This window comes from Falco rusticolus, chromosome 3, assembly GCF_015220075.1.
Source record: "Falco rusticolus isolate bFalRus1 chromosome 3, bFalRus1.pri, whole genome shotgun sequence".
NCBI lineage: Eukaryota > Metazoa > Chordata > Aves > Falconiformes > Falconidae > Falco > Falco rusticolus.
Window position 1 is genome coordinate 113,092,139 of NC_051189.1, and position 26,537 is coordinate 113,118,675.

Genomic DNA, 26,537 nt, shown 5'->3' on the forward strand with positions numbered 1-26,537 from the left:
TCAGCCCGCCCGCCGCCGGCACCAGGCGCTCCCTGCCGCGGCCGAGCGCCGGCCCGCCACGTCCCCCCCAGCCGGCCGCTGCCCGACGGGGAGGCCCGGGCTCGGCCGCCGGCCGCCCCCGGCCCGCCCGCTCACCCAGCGCCGCCGCACGTCCCGGCCCGAACGGCTCCCGGGCTCCCGGCGCGCCGCGCGGGCCGGCCGTGAACCCGCCTCCCGGGGCCGCGTGCGCAGCCACAAGCCCCGCCCCGAGGCGTCAAGCGGATTCTGCGCATGCGCTGCCCTTAGTTGGGACGGCGCGATGGCCCTTAGTTTGGCTGGAGCACCGCTGCCATCTAGCGAAATAAAATGAGTACTGCAAGAAGCAATCTAGCAGACTGCACAGTTTATTATAGGAATGGAACGAAAAATAACAAATGCTGAGAAAGAAAAACAGCTGAGCAGGTTTTTCTGAATTCTGGTGACTGAATTGGATGAAAGGAGGAAGCAAAAATGCCATTTAGCAGACCCTTCGTATCACCAAGTACTCTTACAGAATGAGGCCTTCCCACTTGGCTAGCACTAGCTAGGATAAATACTGGTAACAAGTGTTTGCTGTTTCTGTCCCCTAAAGTCTGCTCTGAGGACTAAGTGATGCATTCTTCCTCTGTGAATATCATTAACGGCGTCTGGCTTCGCTTTCCTTTGGTTGTTTCTGTGTTTTTTAAAAATTGTGTGTGTGTATGTGAAAAGGGAAAGATATGATGCTTACTTTTTAGATTAGTTGCCATGGCTGAAGTTGAAAAGTCCAGAAAAATGTAAGCTGGCTGAAGAAATGGGTTGATCTTGTAAGAAACTATGGACTAGGGTATTGTTTATTAAGATTTATGTTAAGCCCAATGTAAAGGTTAGGCAACAAAAGATATGAAATCGCTTATGCAAACAGCCACCAGACACCGCTTGTGTAAGATAGGATAACCACAATCGCTTACACAAACTAAACCAGATACCGCTTGTGCAAGATAAGATAACCGCCAGATGTCCAGGAACCGACAGAAACAGGACAAACAACCCCATATAAGGACATATGAGTGAGGGGTCAACTATGGGACGAAGGAGGAAGACTTCTTACTTCGGCCTCAACGACCACCAGGAGGCAGAAAACGACCCCCTAACAACAACTGAAGCATGCGCAGAGTACCTCCACTACCTCATGAACACGGGAGTAAAGATGTATAAAAAGGGACTGTTTGAACTGCTCAGGACGGCAGTTGGCGGAGCGCAGACTCCCCTGTCGTCCAGCGCTGGTTTTGCTCATATTCTACTTGCTATAATTAATAAAATTTTAATTGGATTATGATCCGTTGTGGTCTCAATTTATAACAATTTCTGGTGCCGTGACTCGGATAAGGAACGGTGGGCTTTGGTCCTCCGGGGAGGCGCCCCGTGACATTTCGCGGCCCCGCGACCAACAGCTTACTCCAACCTTACCGACGAACCTAAATTCTAGGATATTGAGCAAAAAAGGACCGGTAAAATCCCATAAAATTCTGTGCACGGGAGTCCGGACGAAGACGCAGGACGCGTAAGTATATTGCGAATTTGTTCGCGGGTTTGCCGTTCGGGCGGGATTGGGTCTCCTGGAATATAACGAGTGAGAGGTTCGATATACTGAACCAAGCGAGTGCGGACTCTTAATTACTGCGTCTCCCATCTCCCGCGAGGGACTGGGCCAGGAACAAGGGGAGCGAGTGAGTGTATGTTTGTGGATATTCCAGTGATGGGGGCGAAGGGCAGCAAGCCTTCGACTCCCATGGGAAGGGTACCCACTGTACCTAAGAATACCCCTCTGGCATATATCTTAGACAATTGGAGATATTTCCCTGGAACCCTAGGGAAAGATAAGCAGAAGATGATAGAATATTGTACTAAGATATGGGGAGGGAAGAAGATTTCTAAAAATGTATTTTGGCCAGTCTATGGGTCAGAAGAAGATTGGGTAAGACAGCAATTAAACCTCTGGGTTAATAATAAAAAAACCCCTTAACCCGGAGGAGAGTCAATATGCGGAAGCGTGGCTAGAAAGACCGGGAGCTAGACTTTACCCGCTGAATGAAATAAAAATTAAACAAAGAAAAAAGAAGGAAGAGTTAGATGAAACCCTTCTAACCCCCCCTCCTTACATTCCTCCTCCTGCTCCCGCAGCCCCTCCAGAGGTCCCCAGAGCGCCCACTCCCCCACCAGGGTCTCCCCCTCCTCCTAGATGCGTAACTAGAAGTCAAAAAGGGGCAGCTCAGATATACCCCCTAAGGGTAATACCCATGGGGGGACCTCAACCTGTGATCGGATATATTTCCGTACCCCTGAACTCGGCTGACCTACGAGATTTTAAAAGAATCGAGATGGGAAACTTAATTGAGGACCCACTCGGAGTGGCAGAAAGATTAAATCAATTTTTGGGACCAAACCTTTATACTTGGGATGAGATGCAATCTATCCTTGGTCAATTATTTACTACCGAGGAAAGAGATATGATTAGACGAGCAGGAATGAGACTGTGGGATGCTCAACATGCCCAGGGACCTCAAGCAGATATTAAATGGCCACTTCAAAGACCTAATTGGGATAATCAGGATCCGGTGCATAGAACTCATATGCAGGACCTGAGAACTATAGTAATTCAGGGGATTAGAGAAGCAGTACCCCATGGCCAGAATATCAATAAAGCATTTAATGAAATGCAAAAGAAAGATGAAAGCCCTACTGAGTGGCTGGAACGACTGAGGAAAGCCCTTCAGCTGTACTCTGGGATAAATCCAGACGACCCTTTAGGGTAAGCGCTCCTCAAAACTCAGTTTGTGGCAAAATCATGGGAAGATATCAGAAAGAAGATTGAAAAGTTAGAAGACTGGCAGAATAGTGGGTTGGATGAATTATTGAGGGAAGCTCAGAAAGTCTACGTAAGGCGGGAAGAAGAGAGCAGCAAGCGACAAGTAAAAATGATGGTAGCAGCGGTCAGAGAGAATCACAAAGGGCGGACTGGTGAACACAGATCTGCTGAAAAGAAACAAGGGAACGTAGTAGTAAAGAAGGAACAGGGATGTTGTTTTTACTGTGGAAAGAAGGGACACATAAAGAAGAATTGCAGAGAAAGGATCAGGGATGAGTAAATATTGAAAACGGAATAGGAGAGTCAGGGGCTCTATATCTTAGGGGACCGGAGTCATCATGAGCCCTTGATAAAATTAAAAATAGGTCCCCATAAACAAGGGTTCACCTTTTTAGTAGACACTGGAGCTGAGAAATCGACTATTAGGCAAATACCTGAGGGATGTAAAGCTTCCCCTGAAAAAAAAAAAGTACAAGTAATTGGGGCAAAAGGAGAACCCTTTAAAGTAAGCAAAATCAAAAATGTGGTATTCGAAACTGAAAATAAATTTGGAATGGGTGAACTCTTGCTCGTCCCTGAAGCAGAATTTAATCTGTTAGGACGAGATTTAATTGTTGAATTGCAATTAGAAATTAAAGTAAAAAATCAAGAACTAACGGTGTCTGCTTATCCTTTGACCGTGGATAATCAAAAACAAATTAACCCCGATGTCTGGTACTCTCCAGACACAATTAGTAGACTGGAAATCCCACCGATTAAAATCCAAATTTCCGAACCCCACATACCTGTGAGGGTAAGGCAATATCCCATATCCCTAGAAGGACGGAGAGGATTAAAACCAGAAATTGATCGATTGTTAGCACAAGGAATCTTAGAGCCTTGTATGTCACCCTTTAACACCCCCATTCTGCCTGTAAAGAAACCAAATGGGAAATATCGGCTCATACATGATTTAAGGGAAATAAACAAAAGAACTATCACCCGGTTCCCTGTAGTAGCAAATCCATACACACTGCTAAGCAAGCTAGGACCCCATAACTCCTGGTATAGTGTGGCTGATTTAAAGGATGCCTTTTGGGCCTGTCCACTGGCAGAAGAATGCCGTGATTATTTTGCCTTTGACTGGGAAGACATAGAGACAGGCCGTAGGCAGCAATTGAGATGGACCGTGCTCCCCCAAGGGTTCACTGAGTCCCCTAATCTGTTTGGACAGGCCCTGGAAGAGCTCTTAAAAGAATACCAGGTACAAACGGGAAACGTGCTGTTACAGTATGTAGATGATCTGCTCATAGCAGGGAATAATAAGGAGGATGTAAGAAAAGAAAGCATTCGACTCCTAAACTTTCTTGCACAAAAGGGCCTACGGGTATCACAAGAAAAGTTACAATTTGTGGATAACCCTGAAAAGATAACATAATGATAGAGACTTTATTTGATTATTTTGCCGCATTACCTTTTGGTATAAAGTGTGTATTGCTGTTTATATTTGCTATAATTTTTTTATCTATTATATATGGAAGCGTACAAAGTGTGTTGAAAGAAATTGCTAAACTTATGCAACCACACAATATTGAATATAGAAGATATGCTGATGCAAATAATATATGCACTCTAGATATATGAATTAGGTGTAATAATTTGAACTGTAATTGTTATCCATTTGCTTATTTTAGGTGTAAGGTATGCCAGGATAAATGGTAGACACACTGTGAATGTGGATACCCTCCAATAGGAGTTTACACACAGTGTTGGAAAATCCAAAGAACTCTCACTGAGTGGAAATCAAAACGATTAGAGTCTAAACAAGAAATTATTTGAGAATCCCATGAGTGGTGGGAAATTTTTGCCAAAAAAAAAAACCAAAACACCAAAACCTCAATATTATTGTTACCAACGAACCAGTCCCCTTTATAGCTGAAATCTTGACTATAAAGTGCAGAAGGGAAGTACTAACCGTGTCTTGCTTTGCCCCATTAGTTAAAGCTGCAAAGTGGGAAGCCTATGTAAACAGGCAGAAAGCCCAAAACAGCTGTTCTCCTGAAGAATTCCCTTGCTGCCGAGAAGATGGTACACCCCGTGGCTCGAAGCAACCGAGTCGACGGGCAAGGCAGAGGAGGAACAAACTGTGGAGAAAAGAACCAGAACCATGGGACACAAAAGCAACAACGGCCGAACTTCCCCAGGACTGGTAAAAATATACTTAAATTGGCAAAATTGACAGACACCCTTTTTCCTGTTATGCCGTTAGTTCTGTTATTGATAATAACCCAAGCAGATGGAAACCCTCATGAGCCAATGAGCTGGAAATTATTGCAATTAGATACAAGCCAAGTCGTTGGTGAATTTCAAGGACCTGGCAGCCCAACATTCAACGTAACTCCATGTCAACTAATCGGGCAATTCACTCCTGTATGCAAAAGACAAGGATGGCAAGGTAATAAAAGTTCAACTTATTTTTGTCCTGCCTCTAATCCAGGGAAAGAATACTGTAATTACCCTGGACATTATTATTGCGCATACTGGGGATGTGAAACAATGGCCCTAGAATGGGGAATTAATAATGATAAATATTTGAAAATTAGTTGGGGACCCCAAGGCTGTAACCCACCTTCATATACTTACAATGGACATATATTAGGGGGACAATACTCGTCAAACTGTCAATATCTGGAAATAAATATATCAAGTCCTACAGATGATAGTTGGTTAGTAGGAAAGATGTGGGGAGTTAGAATCAGAGAACCAGGGCCAGACCGAGGGGGTTTTATTAAAGTAATAAAGGAAAAGCTTCCACACGATCCCTTACCAGTAGGACCAAACCTGGTCCTGAATCCACCTACTTCCTCTGAAAAAAAAAGGTTGCCCCCGTAATTGTTGTAACCCCTTCTCCAGACTCGCTTTGGGAAACAACTAATGACACTGTGACTGAATTTTCTTTATCCAGGGATCTAGAGTTGTCAGAATCCAAAAACCCCCTTATGGAATCTAATGCAAGCCTCTTATCGTGCCCTTAATGAAAGCAAACCAAATTTAACTGAGGAATGCTGGTTATGTTATAATGTTAAACCACCATATTTTGAGGCAATTGGAAAACCAGGTAGGATTCAATGGTCTAATGGTTCAAACCCACGAGAATGCCCATGGAATGACCAGAGGAACCATACGCAAGGAATTACTATTCAATTAGTAACAGGTCAAGGAAAATGTATAGGTACAGTGCCCGAAAAGTATCAGCCTTTGTGCAACCGAACAGTCACTAACACCAATATAGAGAAACACAAGAATCAAAATGACAAATGGGCTATCCCGACACCAGGAGCTAAATGGGTTTGTTCAGACATCGGAGTAACGCCTTGCCTATCCCTAAACGTGTTTAATCAATCTCAGTTTTGCGTACAGGTGATTATTGTTCCTCGTCTGATCTATCACACCTCCGAGGAGGTGTTACGCCACTTTGAAGGAGACCTGAATAGACAAAAACGAGAGCCAATTACAGTGGTAACCCTAGCTACACTGCTGATAGCGGGCGGAGTTGGAGCAGGTACAGGCATAGCCTCCCTAGTAAAAGGTCAGGAATGACAAAGTTTGCAGATGGCTGTAGATGAGGATTTAGCAAAAATAGAACAATCTATCCAAAATTTAGCCACTTCAGTAAAGTCTTTATCAGAAGTAGTGCTGCAAAATAGAAGAGGATTAGATCTATTGTTCTTAAAGGAAGGAGGGTTATGTGTAGCTCTCAATGAAGAATGTTGTTCTTTTGCTGACCATACGTGAGTAGTCCAGGACACCATGTCTGAACTCCGGAAAAGGTTAGATCAACGTAAGAAGGATCGTGAGGCGGGCAGGCCATGGTATGAAAACTGGTTTAATGTTTCACCTTGGCTAACCACTTTGTTGTCCACTTTAGCAGGACCGCTTATCATGTTGATTTTGGGACTTATATTTGGGCCTTGTATATTACGCTATATTTTACACTTTATTAAAGAACGGTTTGACATAGCTAAACTGCTTATTTTTAACTACGAGGTCTGGGGCAAAATATAAGAGTGTATCTATTAATGAGGATGAAGATTGTTGTGAATGCATTATGCCACGTGAGAACTATGCCTATTGTAATTGTGAGGTATTACCTTGTGAGTGTTATGATAAATGTTGGGATTGTGGAAAAAGGTTTGCTTGCAGTGCCGAGAATGAAAGTAGTGTTTAATAAACAATAAAAGGAAAAAAAAGAAAAAGGGGGGATTGTAAGAAACTATGGACTAGGGTATTGTTTATTAAGATTTATGTTAAGCCCAATGTAAAGGTTAGGCAACAAAAGATATGAAATCGCTTATGCAAACAGCCACCAGACACCGCTTGTGTAAGATAGGATAACCACAATCGCTTACACAAACTAAACCAGATACCGCTTGTGCAAGATAAGATAACCGCCAGATGTCCAGGAACCGACAGAAACAGGACAAACAACCCCATATAAGGACATATGAGTGAGGGGTCAGCTATGGGACGAAGGAGGAAGACTTCTTACTTCGGCCTCAACGACCACCAGGAGGCAGAAAACGACCCCCTAACAACAACTGAAGCATGCGCAGAGTACCTCCACTACCTCATGAACACGGGAGTAAAGATGTATAAAAAGGGACTGTTTGAACTGCTCAGGACGGCAGTTGGCGGAGCGCAGACTCCCCTGTCGTCCAGCGCTGGTTTTGCTCATATTCTACTTGCTATAATTAATAAAATTTTAATTGGATTATGATCCGTTGTGGTCTCAGTTTATAACAATCTCAAAGCTGTGTCTATCTCCAAACAAGAGAAATCCTGTTTCTCCTGATGAGGAAGGATCATTGTTAAATAGCCATCACATTACCACATCACCAACATATAATGCTTAATGTTATGTGTTTGTACATGTAACAAAATCATACGTGCATTTATTTCTCATTTGAGAATGCGGTCTGTGGAGGGGTTCTCTGCGCTGTAGTTCAGAGACCTGTAACTTAGGCTTAATTTAGGTCTGAATACACCACCTAGAAATGAATCCAGTTTTGATGCAAAAGCAAAGGGGACAGATGTTCTACTTCTTTTAGAAGTTGTTTCAGTGGCTAACTGCCTTCACTTAGACCTCAGTTTCAATTTTTTTAAAATGTGAATGGTTTTAGTGTTCAACAGTAGGTTCTTCACATATGTCTTCTGCATAAATGTCAGTTCCTGTTAAAATCCATTTATAAAATACTACACCAACTAACTTAAGATGCTCCACCAATGTCATGCACCCCAAGGGAACCTTTCAGCCCTCTCTTTATACAAGTCACTCATGTCTATTCATTAACTTTCCGGGAACACATTAACATCCCTCGTGCCTGGACAACTAGCACACTCCCATTCAAGGATTTAGTATATCTTCAAGTTAACAATATTAACATAGCGTGTGCCTGGACAATTAGCACACTCCCTATGTCACCCATTTGAGGATTTAGTACGTCCTGAAGTCAACAATAAGGGTCTCCTCAGATAAACATGAGCACACCGTTCTTTAAATAAATCATATATGGCCCGTTATTCACCCGCACAGAAGGGCAGCCCTTGTTTTAGTCTTGCTGGCAAAGTCAGCTGAAAAGCAGCTGGTGAGGAGCATTCACTTGGGAGAGCAGGATTTCTCCTTCCCAGTAAGCAGCAGTTGCAGGGCAGCAGACAAACTGGCTGACATTTGCCAAGAGCCCTGAAGGTGCAAAACCCTCCAGAAATGCCCATCGTTAGTCCTGCTGTTCTCGGCCCACAAAGCTTGTTTGTCTCCCAGAGAGCACAACTCTTGCAACACATCCCGTCTCCCTGGGAGCTAATCCCTCCTTAACTGCCCACCTGAGCCCACAGCAACATCTCAAGGCCTAGGAAGGCCTGGCATGAAAGGAAAACAAAGGTCAGGTCTCAAGTGCAGACTCTTGGGGATGTGAGCCCAACAAGTAACCTTCTCTCATTAGGCTCATCATCCAGGTAAGCCAGTCACAGCTGCTCCTGCAGAGAAGCAATACAAGGGACTCCCCAGCACCCCCTCCCAAAGCCCTGCTCGGTCCCCTGGCAGGGCAAGTGCTGCTACCAGCATGGACTCCCTGCCTTCCCAAATGCTCCCCTCAACATTCCCACTTGCCCCAAGTCTATGTACAGCTCCATCTAGCAATGCCACAGCAACAGCAGTTGTCTTTGCGGTTAAATAAATTCATCCGGAAGAAAAAAGGCAGCTAGCATCTGCTCCCCGGCAGAGCTTGCAGCACACAGAAATATTGCTCCATTTCTACATGTTTCATAATGCTTTTTTCTCTTTCTTTCACTCCTCATAAAGCAAACCACACAGGTCAGTGGGATCAGGCACAGAACCACAGAAAAATACAGGTGGAAAGGACTCTGGATGCCTCTTGGTCTAACCCCTCCACACAAAATGAACAATTTCAAAGTTAGAACAGATTGTGTGGGGACGTGTCCATCTCCAGGATGGAGGTTCCCCAGTTCTCTGGGTCACACAAGCCTTTACCTGCCTTTACGGTCACCAGACACGTGTTTGCCCTCCGCTACAGCACAGGCTCCAAGCAATACTGTGTGTTGTGATTCTGCAGCCCTTGTTCTGGAAGTTAACCTCAGCTGTACACGCCTTCAAAGTCCTTGACTCCTTGAAAAGAAGAAAAAGTCTCCTTTGTTGGGGTGTTTTTTGGTTTTAAGCAGCCAACTGTTGAACTATCCCCCTCCCCCCTGCAATAGCATGTACTTTAGGAAAGCACTCCGTTTGGGACAGACTGCCTGCTGCGGTGCCCTCGTACTGCAGCTGGTGTCTCCACTGGAAAGGCTGATGGGTCGCCTAAATCTGGGAACTTAGTACGCCAGTGAAGTCCTCCTGTATGGCAATAAGAGAGGGAGGCACTGACAATCAAAAGCATACTGACACCTTGCTGTGCCCTCCTTTTGTCTGTCCCGTGGCTGAGCAGGTGTTCCATGTGCCACTGGAGGAGAGGAAATACAAGGACACGAATCAGTTTGGAGAAGGCGAGCAGGCCAAGATCTGCCTTGACATCATGCAGAAGACAGGAGCTCACCTGGAGCTGTCTCTTGCGAAGGACCAGGGCCTTTCGATCATGGTCTCTGGCAAGCTGGAAGCAGTCACGAAGGCTCAGAAGGAGATTGTCGCTCGACTGCAGACTCGGGTGAGGGCATCTAACTGTTTCTCCCTTCATCTTTGCTCTTCCCCAAGACTCGCAAATGCTTTGAGACCCTTGGGCACGTGTGCTTGTAAGCCAGAGAGGTATGTCATTACGTGACTAATTCAGCTTTGCCATACGTTTTCAAAGCACCCAATTGGCAATTTGGACTGGAAATGAGGCTTAAAATAGGGTTCCAAGGTAATTACAGGCCATGGTGTTGCATGAAGCGTGGAGTCTGCAATCTCTGGAACACTTGATTTGCAACCAGTGACTTTGTGCTGAGGTGCTGGTGCTGGAGGGGGTGCAGGAGCCTCATACACAAAGCTAGTAGTGTGTGAGAACGGGACGGTGCTTTTCCTGAAGTCCTTCAGAGGAGAATGTGGAAGGCTGGGAGAAAGAAAAGTAGAGAAAAGGAAGTCCTGCCAAAAGCCAAAAGCTTCGGGTCAGGGTTCTGCATTGTGTAACTCAAGCCACACTGGTAAGGAGCCACAACCCTGTTGTTTCGGTTGCTTCAGTCCCCTAGGTTTTGATCTTTTACCTTAAGGTTCTTGAGCTCATAGTCAAGGTGGTAGCTCCTGTTAGGATGTATCGCAGCCAGGTGTTACAGTGTGTTTTAAAGTATAATGCCAAAGGTAGTTAATGCAATGTTAATACCATGTCTGCTTAGTGCTGTTCAGCCCCTGTGTCATACCCTGCCAGAGGAAAGAGAAAGGAACAAAACCCTACATCCACAATGTGCATCTGAAAAAACAGTTCAGGTCGTGCTGCCACAGATCCGTGAGCCACTGTTCTCAAATATACCTCCTACTGCCCCGGCCCCAGGTCTGGAAGGTGTGTCTGTATTCCAGCTTCTCTTAGGCTTGGCTGGCTTCAGGACAGGAGCACAGAGCTGAAAAGCCACACCGAGTGATCTTTTTTTCATCTTTTATTTTTTCCATTATAGCTTGAATTTTCATTGTCTGATTGCTGTTAGTGGTTACCTAATCACAGGGATCAAGAGCACGACAGCAGTCATCAGCTACCAGACCTGTAAAAACTTAGTGAGAAGGGAAGAAGTCAGGAAGCCCTTGTATAGACCAGCCCTTTAATGCTAGATTGAGAGAAGCTCACAGAAGGACCCCTTTTCCATGTGGGGCCTTCTAGAAGCAGTCCCAGGAGCAGCATGTGTTACACTTGAAGACCCCTTAGCACTTAAGTAGCGGTAAGCGTCTGCTAGCTGCCTGCCTCCTGCAGTAGGTTTCTGGTGTTGAATTTCTCTTTCCTAGGAGTCATACTGTATGTCCTGTTCTCTATAGCCTTGGCAGCAGACGTCAGAGTTCAGATAAACTCCACCTGTGAGCTGTCAGCTCAGTTGTTGTCTGGTGTACTGATGCAGTGTCTTACGCTAGAGGATAGGCACCTCCTCGTCTGTGTCTGAAGGCCTTTGCTAATTCAGAGTACTGCTCCTGTGCAATCAGAAGGGTTTTGAGGGAAAGGTGGGGTTTATACTCCTGGCGTAGAGGCACTGTAGATCAACTGGTGCAGTGTCAGCTCTCAAACAGAATGTGCTGGAAAGGTGTTGTCTGCTCCTCAGTAGCACCACTGAGCAGCATCTACCTTGCTTTCCCTGGCTCTGTTCCTGTGGATCTGCCAGTGCAGGCAAGGCTTTTCACAGATGCTTGGTTCTTGTGCTGCAGGCTTCAGCAACAGTTGCCATCCCCAAGGCGCACCACCGTTCTGTCATTGGAAAGAATGGTGAGAAGCTGCAGGACCCGAAGCTCAAAACTGCAACCAAAATGCAGATCCCCTGCCCAGATGACCCCAGCAACCAGATCAAGATCAGCGGCACTAAAGAAGGGATTGAGAAGGCCCGGCACGAGATCATGCTTATCTCTGCTGAGCAGGTACCTCAGTACTGTGATCTCTCTCATGGCATTACCTGGTCAGCTATTTTGCTTCCCCATGGTATAGTTGAAGTTTGTAGCCACCATGGCTACAGCCAATGGCTAATGTTAGCCTGAATGGAGACGTATACTGTGCCACTGGCTGTATGAGCACCGCTGCCAGGTCCTGCAACTTCTTGTGCTGCGTTTTGTCCATCTCTGAAGTCAAAACAAGCATTTGATAGTTGAAGTGTCTTAGGTGCCAGCTGAGATAAGAAAGGAGATCACAGGGATGAATATCGTAAATAAGGAGCAGCAGCAGCAACCGTATTTGTAGATTGAAAGAGGTGGAGATCTACAAGCCCGCAAACTGAGAAGATTGCTTGGGCCAGAGCGTCAGGCAAGACAGCCCTGGGAACTTAGCTGTGTCTGGCAGAGACTGTAATAGAGAGGGCAGTTCCCAGCAAGGTCTGTTGTGGGCTCTTCCAGGATAAGCATGCCGTGTACCACCCTTTCATTGCTGGCCCTTACAACAAGCTGGTGAGTGAGCTCACGCAGGACACAGGGACACGCATCAACATTCCTCCACCCAGTGTCATCAACAAGACAGAGATAGTCTTCACCGGAGAAAAGGAGCAGCTAGCCCAGGCTGTAGCTCGAGTTAAGAAGATCTATGAGGAGAAGGTACGGATGGTCCATAACGCTTCCCACCTTCCCCTGGCACCTGCTCCTAGGCACTCTTCCCTTCTTGTTCTACTTTTGTGCATCCCTCTGTTGCATCTAGCTCGGCAGCCCTTGTAGTACATGACCCCGAATCTTACCGTTTCCTCACTCAGCAGAGTGGGAGCTGGGCTGATACTATCCGGGAGGTGACAGATTTCTCGCTTTTCTGTATTGTGGGAATTAGCAGGCCACCAAGAGCTCCCCTGGCTCTTGTTCACACCGGTGCTACTAAGGAAGAATAGAAGTGTGAAGTCTACAGTGGTGGCCAGCTGACATTATCAAAGTTGCTACATAAGTTGTTGGAGGAAAATGCCGGGTCAGTGCTACTGTAGGCTGTACACCTCAGCTTTGTCCCCTGTATAGCCCCAGACCAGGACTGCAAGTGCCATCAGTAAATAGATGCTAGACAATGAAAGTTTAACATTAGTAAGACTGTACCTGACAGTTAAAAGAAGTTTCTAAGAACAGAAGACCCTGACCTCTAGGAGGCTGAGACGGTGGAGATTGTCTATTGTGATTACTCAGAACTGAGACGTGCAGAACCTGAAGCGATCATCCTTGAAAGAAAAAGTAAAATGGCGAAGTGGTCAAGATATAGAACAACTTGTGAAACTGACTGTCAAGATAATGACTAATAGAAGACTTGTTTGAAACCAATAGATTAGGTAATGCTTTGTAGAGACTATAAATGTGGAGCTAAAAATCCTGTAACCTTGTCACTCTCTGCGGAGGTGACCCAACGCTGCTGTACCGATTAAAACTGCAAACCTAGAGTAACCCACAAGAGTTTAAGTCTCTTCTTTTACAAAGTAGAAGTTGCTGAAGAGTGAATGTCACTCCAGTTTATTTCCCACTGCCAACGTTGCTGTGAATATCCTTGTTGTGGGCTGTTGGGCTGTTTTTCCTCATGGTTAGGTCTGTATTTGTACCAGTCTGGATTTCAACGGGGATAATTAGCTTATAGCCTGCATAGTGTTGCATTACAGCACTGCCTGGGAGATGGCTGGGAGCTGAACCCTGTTGTGCAACAGGGGGGATGGGGACGGGGACGACGACATGCCTGTGTGCGTGTGTGGTCTCTTCCATGCCGTGTCCCAGGGAGCTTGACACAGCATGCTAGTTTTGTACTTCCCCTGTGAATTTTTGAGCACAAGGCTTTCTGTAGGCAGGGGTCCAAGGGGTGCTGGGGTACTGCCGAGCCACTGTGCTCAGCTTGGCTTTGCTCTTTGCTGGGTGCAGAGTTTGACTGCATCTTGTGCCTCTTCCTGTCGCTCTTGTCCTTCCCCACTCCCTTGTGATTGATGCCTCAGTGTCTCTGCCCCTACAGAAGAAGACGACTACTACCATTGCAGTGGAGGTGAAGAAGTCCCAGCACAAGTATGTCATCGGCCCCAAGGGGAATTCCCTGCAGGAGATCTTGGAGAAGACTGGAGTCTCTGTCGAGATCCCACCCACTGACAGTAGCTCGGAGATGGTGATACTGCGAGGCGAGCCTGAAAAACTTGGGCAAGCATTGACTGAAGTCTATGCAAAGGTACTGACAAGATGGGCTAGGCCTCCTTTGAAGGTCCCATGAAGATACATTTGTGAGCACTGACAGGTGTCGCGGGGGTGGACTCTCTTGGGCCATTAGAGGTGCAGCTTAGAAGTCAATACCGGAGGTGCAGCATGGGAATTGGAACGGAATTGTTGTGAAGGCCTCTTCCAGTTTGTCCATCAAACAGCTTCTCTGTTTTTCTGTCTCTCAGACCAACAGTTTTACCGTCTCCTCAGTCTCTGCCCCCTCTTGGCTTCATCGTTTCATTATTGGAAAGAAAGGACAGAACCTGGCCAAAATAACTCAGCGGATGCCAAAGGTATGGATGAGCTGGTTAGCTTAGCACCCCCGGTGTAGAAAATGGTTTAGTCCAGATCACTTGTCACGGAAGAGAGAGGTGTATTCTAGCGTGGGTAAACCCAGGGGGAAATGACACAGATCTTTGCTATTAAAGGGAACCCTCTCTTTTACTGGTGCAAACACTGCTCATCCTATGACATTGTCCTGGGTAGAGCCCTTCCAAGGAAGCTTTATGTGGTGCTGTTTTGAGAACTGATGTAGTAGGATACCTGGAAATGCCGACTGCAACAAGGCTTCTCCCTGGTGAGTTAGACAGTATCTAGATAAAGGCTAGATGAGTAACTTCTCCAAAGCCCTTGCAGACTCCGAGACAGCACCAGAGCCTTGGGCTCTAGGCACGCCATATGGCCAAAATTGTTAAGTTACTGACTCGTAAAATTGTGGGGAGTTTGTTTGGGCTTTTTGGGAAGGAGCACGTCTCTTAGCGGCAGGGATCGATGGTGTAGGCCTGACCAACAGCATTGGCCTGGCTTGGATCTTGGAAAATTCTTAAGAGATTCATTGTCTTTCATCTCAAGGTTCACATCAAATTCACTGAAGGAGAGGATAACATCACTTTGGAAGGACCTACAGAAGATGTGCATGTGGCTCAGGAACAGATTGAAGTCATGGTCAAGGATCTGGTGAGCTGGAGTTACTAGTTCCAGTAAGAAACTGGGGGAAGAAGGGGCAACAGAGCAGAGGTGATGAGGGGTTTATCGCATCCATATGATGTCTTGACATGCTTAACCAAACTTGCAGAAGACAAATTGTGTGGCAGGTGGATGACACCCCTTGGTTATGAAACTCATCCATAGCATTCTTGAAAAGTCAGCATTAAATTTTTTGGTGCAGAGAAGGAAGGATTCTCTTTGTTATAGCTGAAGAGGCATATAAGTAAGTCTTTTCAATGTTTCATGAGCACAGTGTTCTCTTCTCAAACCAGAGGAATGCTTGTGCTCTGCTTAAGAGCAGGAGAAGTGCTTGTAGCTGACCGCTGGTGAGTCAGTGCCAGTATGGGCAGTAGGCAGTTACGTAGGGCACGAGACAGAAGCCGTGGCCTACCCTACCTGGCCCTATACAATTCTTTTTAGATCAACCGGATGGATTACGCAGAAATCAACGTTGACCACCAATTCCACCGACACCTCATTGGCAAGAATGGAGCTAGCAGTAAGTGGAGTGCCTTTCTAGTCCTTCCCATGCTCACACTCTCCGTGTTTAGTAGATCGTATCAGGGGCTCTGTAGCTCACCCAGTGTGCTGTCTCCATCACATTTCCTCTGCTTTTCTGGAGTGGTGGTGGTACAAGGAGAGAAATGGGCCGTGAGGCCTTGCAATGGCTTTAATGTGTGAAAGTATCTTGGGAGCTTGAACAGTAGCGGAATTACTTTGACGTGTCCTGGAGGAAATTTGTTGGATTTTTTTTTTTTTTTTAAGCGTTGCTCTGTGTGAATTACATTTTAGCAGCCAGTTGTGGGTGGTGGAAATCTGCTTGGTGAGCTTCTCCCTGTAGAGGAATGAAGGCGGTGGGTTGATCAGCATTGATAATGTGCAGCTGTGGCCTTGCCTCAGAGGCAGTGGGTTGACTGACATGGACCATGTGCAGGTGTAGCTGGTTCCCGCTAAGTGGTTACATAGCCCTGCGGACTGTGGGAGAGGGGGTCAGATGGAGGAGCAGTAGTGTGGTCTGGCCTCTGGAGGAAGTTGATACAGCACTGACAGTGGAATACGACCAACGGTAAGGCCTTGTTGCAGTCTACTAGTTTGATTGTGCTGCAACATCTCCCCAACAAAGAATTTGGGGTAGAAATGAATGATTACCTTCTGCTCTAAATGTGGTACTGTTTGGGGAAGAAACATGCCTCGCTCTGACAAGTGAACAATTGGCTCTGTAGATGCCACAGTATTTACTTGTACAGGTTCTTGTGTGGCACAGATCTGCTCTCGCTGAATTCCAGGGTGAAGAGGCAATTTCCCGTGTCTCGACCCTACCCCACTGAGCCCTTCTCAGAGGCGGGTTTACTTCTTCAACAGCCTCTGAGCAGTGATAATCAAGGTGCCTCGCTTGCAAGTCTTTGCCTGGCAGACTGCGTCACCACAGTCCTTGCCTTGACGTTAACAGGATTAAGGATCTGTACAAGGTGTCTGTGCGTATTCCCCCGGACAAGGAGAAGAGCAACCTGATCAGAATTGAAGGAGACCCACAGGCCAAGAAAGAGCTGCTGGAACTCGCTTCCCGTATGGTAAGTTAGTAGGATGCGATGTTTGGGAGACTGCAGGGTTTGGGCTCTCGTGTTCCCTTGTAACCTTTGGGTGCAAGTGTGTGCCCCTTGCCCACCGAGCACTTGGATCTCATGACAAGTGCAAGTTCCTCTTCACAAATGTCTTCCTCTGTTCCCTCGGGTAGCCCTTCTCTGTCAACCTAGAGTGAATTTTGTCTAGAGAAAAGAGGGACAGTGCTGGCAAGTAAACTGTCGGGCAGCAAACCGGTAAGTAAAAGTATATGGCTGAACACTCAGCGTGAGCTCTGTTCTCATCAGGAAAATGAACACACTGCGGACCTAATCATTGAGCAGAAATTCCACCGGACCATCACTGGGCAGAAGGGTGAGCGGATCTGGGAAATCTGGGAGAAATTCCCAGAGGTAAGGCTTTTTAGGAGATGAGGAATCCAGAGGGGTTATTTCCTACATGGGTAGTAGGCCTATCGTCACTGAAGTCGTAACTTTAGTGGCTCTGTAGCGCAAGTGTCTGAGAAGATAGTTCTTTCAGCCAGAGGCTGCTAACACGGTTACCCTTTTCTGAATGAGAAAAGGGGATGTGTAGGATCCCCCCAACCTTTGCATGTGTCTGACACAAGAGTTCTTGCATTTGCTTGAGTTGGCTATAAATGACCACCTCCTGCAGGTTATCATCGGCTTCCAGACCCTGCACACAAGAGTGACATCGTCCAACTTAGAGGTCCCAAAAATGAGGTGGAGAAGTGCACTGAGTACATGCAAAAGATGGTGGCAGACCTGGTAAGGAGGTCTTCTGTCTACTGTTCCCTCCTACGTGCCTGAATAACCCTGGGGCAAAGCAAAGCTCTACTGGCTTGGGTAGAGCTAAAACACCTCAAGAGGAGGGAGCTGTCGATGCTGTTTTGGCTGAATGGAGGCAGGGGGGTAGTACCTGTTATTTGAAGGCTATAGGGGAACGTACTTGCCTTTGTTTATTCTTACAAGCCTCTCGTATAGAGAACTTCCTGGGGTCTAAGCCTATTGTCAAAAGCTTGTTTACCAGAGTTCCTGAAGTCGGGCCTCACTTGCCACGACAGTGTAATCTTCAGTTCTCCCTTCCTTTCTCCCTTAGGTTGAAAACAGCTTTTCTATTTCTGTCCCCATCTGCAAACAGTTCCACAAGAACATCATAGCGAAAGGAGGTGCCAACATCAAGAAGGTGAGCTATCTTTCCTAACTCAAGTGCTTGTGATGATCACTGCCTGCAGCAAAATCCCACTGGATGCTCCCTCCTGCTCATTGGTGATGTCAAATATGGCCTGCAAGGGCTTTTTTTCTGATATGGGACACTTCTGAGATGATTTTTTTTTCCTTTGTGGCAGATCCATAAAGAAAGCAACACCAAAATTGATCTCCTGGCAAAGAACAGCAACTCGGAGACAATTGTTATCACAGGCAAGAGAGCAAATTGTGAGGCTGCTCGCCACAGGATTCTTGCCATCCAGAAGGAGCTGGTAAGCAAAGCAACTGGCCTTTTGCGGTTGAGGGACTGGAAAATGTTGCTAGAAGACACAGATACAGGTGTGGTTGTAATGGGTGAGGGCAGGGAGGAGACAAATGTGTCAGTCTGTTCTTGACTCGTAAACCAAAGTTTGTGACTGCTCCTGTCAGGAGTAGCCAGTCTCCAAGCCCTCTGCTCAGGCATTTCTTCCAGCTCTATAAAGCTCCTAGCAAGGTGGGAGTTAGAGGGTAAGCAAGGTGGGTGCAAACACATTTCTGCAGCTTGACTCAAGAGGCTGGTGCTGTCCTCTCTTAGGCCAGCAGCGCAGAGGTGGAGGTCTCTGTTCCTTCCAAACTGCACAATTCCCTCATTGGTGCCAAAGGCTGCTTCACCCGCTCCATCATGGAGGAGTCCACATCCACTTCCCCATCAAGCGCTCTGGCAGTGACACCGTGACCATCGGGGGCCAGCCCAGGGTGTGGAGAAAGCCAAGAAACAGCTGCTGCACCTGTGAAAGAGAGCAAGGTCTTAAATAAATAAATAACTGGCAATGCTCTGTTTGTGTTGAGAAAGGAATGTACTCTGAATAATTAGAAAAGATAAGGTGGGCACCTGAAGGAGCGAAGGAGACCACCAAGTCAGGAAATCGTTGAAGAAAGAAAATGGAAAGGTCTATTCCACCTAGATCCCCCCCCCCCCCATTATGAATGGAATGATTGGGTGTCCAAATCAAATGACTATGTATGTAAAGATGTTGTGTAACCTCTCAGGAAAACCGTATAAAATACCTAACTTTTCACTGAAAACTTGGGAGCTAGTTTGTGTGGTGCGAATTGGCTAGCTCCCTGATGTTGCACGAAATAAATACCTTTGCTGCTTAAAGACAAAATTGGTCTGTGAGCAGTTACTCTGTGCCATTTTGGCATCAATTTGGCGAGCCAGGCAGGAGAACTCTCTGCTGGTGCTGGAATCCAGGGGCCTGGGGACTCTCGGGGCCCTCAACTGGATCTTCTGTCAGCAAGACTCCCCTGCCCCTTGGCTTCTCACACAGGTGGACAAGGACTTCTGCACAGCATAAAAGGTATTTATACTTATTCTTTGTTTTGAGTATTTGATTGTCTTAAGATCTGGGAAGCTGAAAACTTCATTTAGGGTGTCTTGAGATTTGGGGAATTCCTAGAACGTAACAACTGACATGGCACTCTGTGTCTTGTTTGTCTATGTGTTGGCTTGTTACATGTTCAAAATTAGAGTTATGCATCGTGAGTAAAAAAAAAATAAAAATTCTAGTAATTCTAGGCGAATAGCTGAAAACTTAACATGCTACTTAGGGCCAGAAAAAGTTAGAACTTGGGTTTTGGCAGCTGTTCATTGAAACATGTACTTTATGTGCTAACGCAAACTGTCAGCGTTCCTAGAGTTGTATGTAAGTGCACGGTACCTTGTAACATACTGCCTGTGTGGCTGAGGGTTGCCCGGCGAGTGTGATGTGTGTGAGAGACACAGTTTAACTGCGAAGTGAGTGGGGAGTCCTGATCTGCGTTTCTGTGTTCCCCGCGAGGGGGGGGGCAGCCAGAGACGGATGGAGCGATTGAAACGTCAACGTATGAAGTGGTGGAATGCAATATTAGATACTAGAAAGGGGAACTGGGGATGAAACACTAGAACAAATATAATTTGGGAAAAGCACGAACGTGGGAGCCCAGGTCAGTAAAGGGGAGTCAGAGGTCTCGGGAATACAGCCTATTAAACCCTGTTCCACAGGCAGTAACGTAACATTTGAGAACTGAACAGCAAGTCAGGAAGATCCTTTCTTGCTGTGGCAGGCTGCTTGTGTAAGGCTTTTATTGTCTGCTGCGGGTGCTGGAGTAAATTAAGAGAACCAGTCTTTTGGGCGGGAGTGCTGAGGCAAGGCACTTTGCAAAGTGTTCCCCAAAGCAAGGGCAACCAAGTCATGCCTTGTCCTGGCTTTGTGGCTTTAGCAGTGCTTCCTGGCTCTTTATCGTTGCAGGGTTGCAGGTGCTGTTTTCCTGCCTGAAGCCCTGGGGCTCCTGGGTAGCCACCACCCCCCCAGCCCACAGCTGATGTCCTCAAAATGATCTTTCCTCTCTTCTGACTACGCTTGCCATGCAATAACTGGGGACTAGGCAGATATTGTTTGATGGTGCGTCCTAGGGGAGGACTTTGGGATCATCCCTTGGCCCAGACTCCTTGCCAGTGGGCATCACGGCTGAGCTCAGGTGCTGACACCACAGCACAGTCCCACAGGGAGGTGGGGGCTGGATGGCACATCTGGAGGTGTCGCTGTCCTCTCAGCTCCTGCTCGGATTCTGGCTAAGACACAGCTTGGGCTCGATGGATGCTCCACTGGGGAGCAGTGCCATTAGTTCGGAGCCAGGGCCACATGCAGGCAGACACCGTGTCGCTGCTGATCATGACCTGCAGCTCGCTGTCCCCTGCGGCCATCATCCCTGCACACTGACGGCCGGGCAGTTTCTCCAGACGCCCACACTCAGGGCAATGGTATAAAGCAAACTGCCACGCTGGCCACTAGAAATACGTCAGCTCACCCAAAAAGCCTTTCCATCAGCTCCAACAGCAGCCAGACCGCTGAGGCTTTTGTGTGTCCCAACGTGATACGGGAGACATCTGCACCCTGACAGAGGATGAAGGATGAGCACTCTCACCATCAAACAGCGAATTATTTTGCTCATAGGCTGTTGTGGTTTAAGCGGGGCCGCCAGCTGCGCACCACACAGCTGCTTGCTCCCTCCCTCCCCAGGGGGATGGCAGGGAGAACTGATGTGAATAAGCTGTAAATAATATGGTCAAGTTTGTATTCATAAACCAATATTCATTTTAATGCATAAATAAGCTTGTAATTGTATAGCGACAAAGGGGTTAAAATGTCTGAAAGATCATATAGACTGTTCTGGCAAGAAAGTTGCAGATCTCTGCAAGGGGAGCTGTCCTCCTTATCTGCAAAGCAAGCTGCCCTACCAAGGAGATAACGGGACAGCAGGATGGCCTTGAGTAAAATTACGAGGGGTATTGTAAAAACCCTGGGAAAGATTTCTACAAGTCTGCCAACACATCCCTTTTGAGACCTAAGGTGAAAAGTACACCATGAGGAAGACCTACGGCCTTCCTCCCATAGACCACTGCCCACATTCTAAAGACCCCGGCCCACAATTTTTGGAAGAATCTGCGCAAGCGTGAAGCTAATTAGCATATGAAGCGAGGGTAGGCGGGTTCAGGTAATGAATATGTATAGGTGTTAATTGAATATTCATTGTTTCATTATATAAATATAAGATAATCTGCCCCTCTGGGTGTGTACGATTGGTGGAAGGATCCCCCGTACACCCGGCGCCGACAATAAAGAATATTTAGTCACTAAAATCTGATTTTGGACCTGTGAATCAATCTGGCGACCCAGATGGGACACCTCTCTGCCTGGCCGTAGGACCCGCTGGGAAGTGGACTCCCTTGGGTACCCCCGGGATTTTTCCCGGAGGGACTCCCCAACTCACCGGATCACTGCGGGGGCAGACAAGAATCCCATTATAGTAAGTGACAATATTCTTTATTGCTTTATTCTGGTATTACCAGTTATCTGTTCTCTGGAGCTGCCCGTAAGACAAGAGGATTGACTCCCGCAGGGTGGCGTCTGGGTATGCTTTGTGACTCACGTCTCAAGTATACGTCTGGTCTGGAAAACTCAGGTATACTTCTGTAGCTAGCACCCCAAGTATACTTCTGGTTCTGTTTGGGTTTTATCGGCATTTAATTGCCATCTGCAATCTGGCAAGTTTGCTTATAAAGCTTATTTGCTGCAGTGTTGCTTATTTTGGTTACCGGATTTATGGAATGTGGAATTTGACTTTGACAATCGTTACTGTGATTTCGGCTATATTTTTGATAATAATAGTGAGTTCTTGGTGTTCCTGTAGAAAGATACCTGCGTGCTGCATTTTGTAAGTATTAATTCTGTAAGTGATAAGTGTGTTCTGCGAGTGTAAGCTGGAAAAATGGGAAGAAAGCAGAGTGGTGGGATTTGAAAGAAAAGCCCATTAGGATGTGTTTTGGGTCACTGGAGGGATATTGGAGGGTCTGTTGGTGGAAATGTGAATAAGAAAACATTGATAAAGTACTGCAATCAATGGTGGCCACTTTATAAGCTGGAAGGAGGGGAAAAGTGGCCTTGTAATGGAACTATAAATTATAATACTTTGCTGCAGTTAATGTTGTTCCTACGGAGAGAAGGAAAATGGGATGAAGTAATGTATGCTGATATGTTTTTCACTTTGAGGAATCACCCAGAGTGGCAAAAGGGGTGTGGAATTAACCTAGCACCACAAGATCCCTTAATATTAGCAATGGAAAAGGATATGAGGAAGGATGGGATAGGAAAACTGAAGAGATGTTGTTCAGCATGTAGTATTGGTCAGAGATGTTTAAAATTAAGTGAGTCAGAAGAAAGGGTGGAAGATTACGTTCCACCTTTACCGATCGTGGAAAATGGTAAAGCTGAGGGATCCGATGGTGAGGAACCCAGAGACAATGTGAACCCTAAAGGGTTCACTCCAATTACTGCTCGTACGTGGAGCAAAGCAGGATTAGGGAGCAAATCAGGACCAGTCATACAGGCTCCCTTGCGACAGGCTGTGGGAACTAATGGGCCTGTTAGAATCAAGATTCCTTTTTCCACTAGTGAATTAGATTCATGGAAAGAGGCAGTAAAAGGTTATAGAGATGATCCGGAGAGGATAGCCAGTAGGTTCGAATTAATTGTGAAAAATTTGGATCCGGACTGGAAAGAGATAGAAATAATGTTAGCAGCTTTATCTGAAACTGAGAAACAACTGATAATTAAAACTGCACGAACGCATGTACAAGTTCAAATAGCCTCAGGAGTTTTACCTGGAACTGTGGAAGTCCACGTTCCAAGGGCAGATCCTGACTGGGATTATAATGATGATAATGATTATAGATTATTAAAAAGATATCAAGAATGGATAAGAATCGCTTTAGAAAATGCCATTCCTAAGTCCATGAATTGGTCCAGGCTATATGTTATAAAACAAGGACCATCTGAGACACCCTCAGAATTCTTAGATCGTTTAAGAACAGCTATGCAAAAATTTACAATGATAGATCCTTCCTCAGAAGAGGGTAAATTACAGTTGGTTTCATTATTTCTAGGACAGTCAACAGAAGACATAAGGAAAAAACTCCAAAAATTACAAGGGGCAGACATGAGAGACTTAGAAAAACTGGTAGAAGAAGCATGGAGAGTGTTTAGAAACCGGGAAGAGGAGGAAAGACAGAAACTGGGACAGACTATTGCAGCAGCAACAGTAGCCGCATTGAATAACCAAGGACCAACTTTTCGAGTTAAAAATAGGGGAGATGGGAAACGAATAAGGACCCAGCAACCACCTCTAAGATCAGATCAGTGTGCCTATTGTAAAGAAGTAGGCCATTGGAAAGGGGAGTGTCCAAAGCGAGGGAGAGCTTGAAACATGATAGCAAATGTTTCGTCGGATCAATGAAGTCGACCAGGAGAATCTACCCTAGCAGATCCTCTGGTTAAAATAGAGCTAGGGAAATCAGGACAGAAAATGGAATTTTTAATAGATACAGGCGCCTCTTATTCAGTGCTAAACCAGAAATTAATGCCAGAGGATAAAGGCTTTGTGACTGTAGTGGGAGCCACTGGCCAACAACAAAAAGCCTTTTTCTTAAAGCCGTTAGTATAAATTGGGAAAACAGATGGGAATACATAGGTTCTTATATTTACCGGGATCACCAAAATCTTTATTAGGCCGAGATTTATTAGAACAACTAGAAGCAGAAATAGTCTTTGAAAAAGGGAAAATGGAGTTAAGGATAGGAGAAGAACAGCTAATAAATGTATTGAGTTTAGCATTAATACAGACTGACCCTAAAGGTGAGATACCTTCGGAGATCACAGATCAAGTATATCCAGGAGTCTGGGCCACCAAAGTCCCCGGAAAGGCCAAGAATGTGACTCCAATAACCATAAAATTAAAACCAGGGGAAAAACCTGTTAAGGTTAAACAGTATCCTTTAAAGATAGAGGATAGGAGAGGAATTAAAGAAAAAATTGATAAATTTTTACAGTATGGGCTACTAGTCGAATGTGAATCGGAATATAATACGCCTATATTACCAATCAAGAAGGCCGATGGAAAAAGCTATAGGCTGGTTCAGGATTTAAGGGCCATAAATAAAATCATTGAGGATATACATCCAGTAGTGGCGAACCCATATACTCTGTTGACTAAATTAAAGAATAGTCAAGTTTGGTTTACTGTACTGGATTTAAAGGATGCCTTTTTCTGCTTAGCCTTAGCTATGGAAAGTCAAAAGTTATTTGCCTTTGAATGGGAAAACCCCGACTCAGGCAGAAAGACACAGCTTACGTGGACAGTATTACCTCAAGGGTTCAAAAATAGCCCCACTATTTTTGGGAATCAATTAGCTAAGGAGCTCGAGACTTGGACGCCCCCAGACACTGCGGGGACTTTGTTGCAATATGTGGACGATCTCTTAATAGCTACTGAGACTAAAGAGAGTTGCATTCGATGGACTATAAGTCTCCTTAATTTTCTGGGTTTAAATGGATATCGAGTTTCCCAACAGAAAGCCCAACTGGTTCAGCAACGCGTGACTTATCTGGGATTTGAAATCTCAGGAGGACAATGAGAACTGGGAACCGAACATAAAGAGGTTATTTGTCGAACTCCAGAACCCCAAACGGTAAAGGAACTGCGAACTTTTCTGGGAATGACAGGTTGGTGCCGTCTTTGGATTTATAACTATGGACTGATGGTGAAACCTCTGTATGAATTGGTAAAGAACGATCAGTCCAAGTTAGTCTGGACTGGAAAAGCACGAAAGGCTTTTAGACAACTTAAACAAGAGCTGATGCAAGCTCCGGCCCTAGGATTGCTGGATCTCTCGAAACCCTTTTGGTTATTCTCTCATGAGAGACAGGGGATAGCTTTGGGAGTACTAGCACAAAAACTGGGTCCCTATAAACGAGCAGTAGCTTACTTCTCTAAACAGTTGGATGAAGTAAGCAGAGGATGGCCCGGATGTCTTCGGGCTGTTGCCGCGGTTGTTATTAATATACAGGAAGCTCAAAAGTTTACGATGGGACAGAGAATGACAGTGTTAGTCTCCCATACAGTCTCAGCAGTTTTGGAACAAAAAGGAAACCATTGGCTCTCACCGCAGAGATTTTTAAAATATCAGGCAATATTAGTGGAACAAGATGATGTGGAAATTGTTGTCACTAATGTTGTGAACCCAGCTTCTTTCCTCAGCGGGACTCTGGATGAACCAGTGATACATGATTGTATAGAAACGATGGAAACTGTGTATTCGAGCTGACCTGATCTTAAGGAGGAACCTTTAGAAGATGCTGACGAATCTTGGTATACTGATGGAAGCAGCTTTGTGAAACAAGGGCAACATAAGGCAGGGTATGCCGTTACCACCACTAAACAGGTAATCGAGTCTAAACCATTACCCCCTGGGATGTCTGCCCAGAAAGCAGGGATAATTGCTCTTACACGGGCATTGGAATTGGCAGCAGGAAAGAAAATAAATATTTGGACAGACTCTAAGTATGCATTCGGTGTGGTGCATGCTCATGGAGCAATCTGGAAAGAACGAGGACTGCTGACCGCTCAAGGAAAACAAATAAAGCATGCTGAAGAAATCTTACAATTGCTAGAAGCTGTGAAACAACCGGAAAAAATAGCTATTATGCATTGTCGGGGACACCAGAAAGGGAATGCTGATTTTGAGATAGGAAATCGATTGGCAGATCAAGAGGCTAAGCGGGCAGCTGAATTAACCAACGTAAAGGTATTGTCTTTAATACCAGACAGTAAAATCCAAACTATAGACGTAAACCAAAAGCCAAATTATACGAAAGAAGACTTAAAATTAATTGAAGATCTGAAAGGTAAAAAGAAACCAAATGAATGGGTATATTTGAAAGATAACCGCATAGTATTACCCTCCAATTTAATATGGCCCACAGTTCTTACAGAACACAATAAAACACATTGGGGTGCTGACACATTATATAAAAGCTTGAATCGGATATTAGTGGGATGGAATTTATATACCACTATAAAACAAGTAACTCAGCAATGTAGCATTTGTCTACACAACAACCCCAATACTAAGAATAAAGTAAAATTTGGAATAATTGGTAAAGGGAATTATCCAGGGCAACAGTGGCAAATTGACTTTTCAGAA

General features: G+C 45.6%; 1 protein-coding gene and 1 long non-coding RNA gene across 3 annotated transcripts; both read left to right on the top strand.

The window, feature by feature from the left end:
* Nucleotides 1-904: 904 nt before the first annotated feature.
* On the top strand, nt 905-5,535 carry LOC119144025. 2 transcript variants are annotated; one of them, XR_005102937.1, is made up of 2 exons: nt 905-1,561; nt 4,540-5,535. It is a non-coding gene; the product is annotated as an uncharacterized LOC119144025 (long non-coding RNA). The 2 variants fall into 2 exon arrangements; XR_005102938.1 differs by having other exon boundaries at nt 4,844-5,535.
* Nucleotides 5,536-7,349: 1,814 nt separating this feature from the next.
* On the top strand, nt 7,350-18,750 carry LOC119144565 (vigilin-like). The gene is given in 15 exon segments (XM_037380066.1): nt 7,350-7,487; nt 9,841-10,056; nt 11,730-11,936; nt 12,405-12,599; nt 14,387-14,494; nt 15,054-15,158; nt 15,609-15,684; nt 16,629-16,759; nt 17,057-17,169; nt 17,431-17,536; nt 17,868-17,954; nt 18,118-18,249; nt 18,552-18,636; nt 18,639-18,692; nt 18,695-18,750. Coding segments are annotated over 15 exon segments (1,809 nt in total).
* The last annotated feature ends 7,787 nt before the right edge of the window (nt 18,751-26,537 follow it).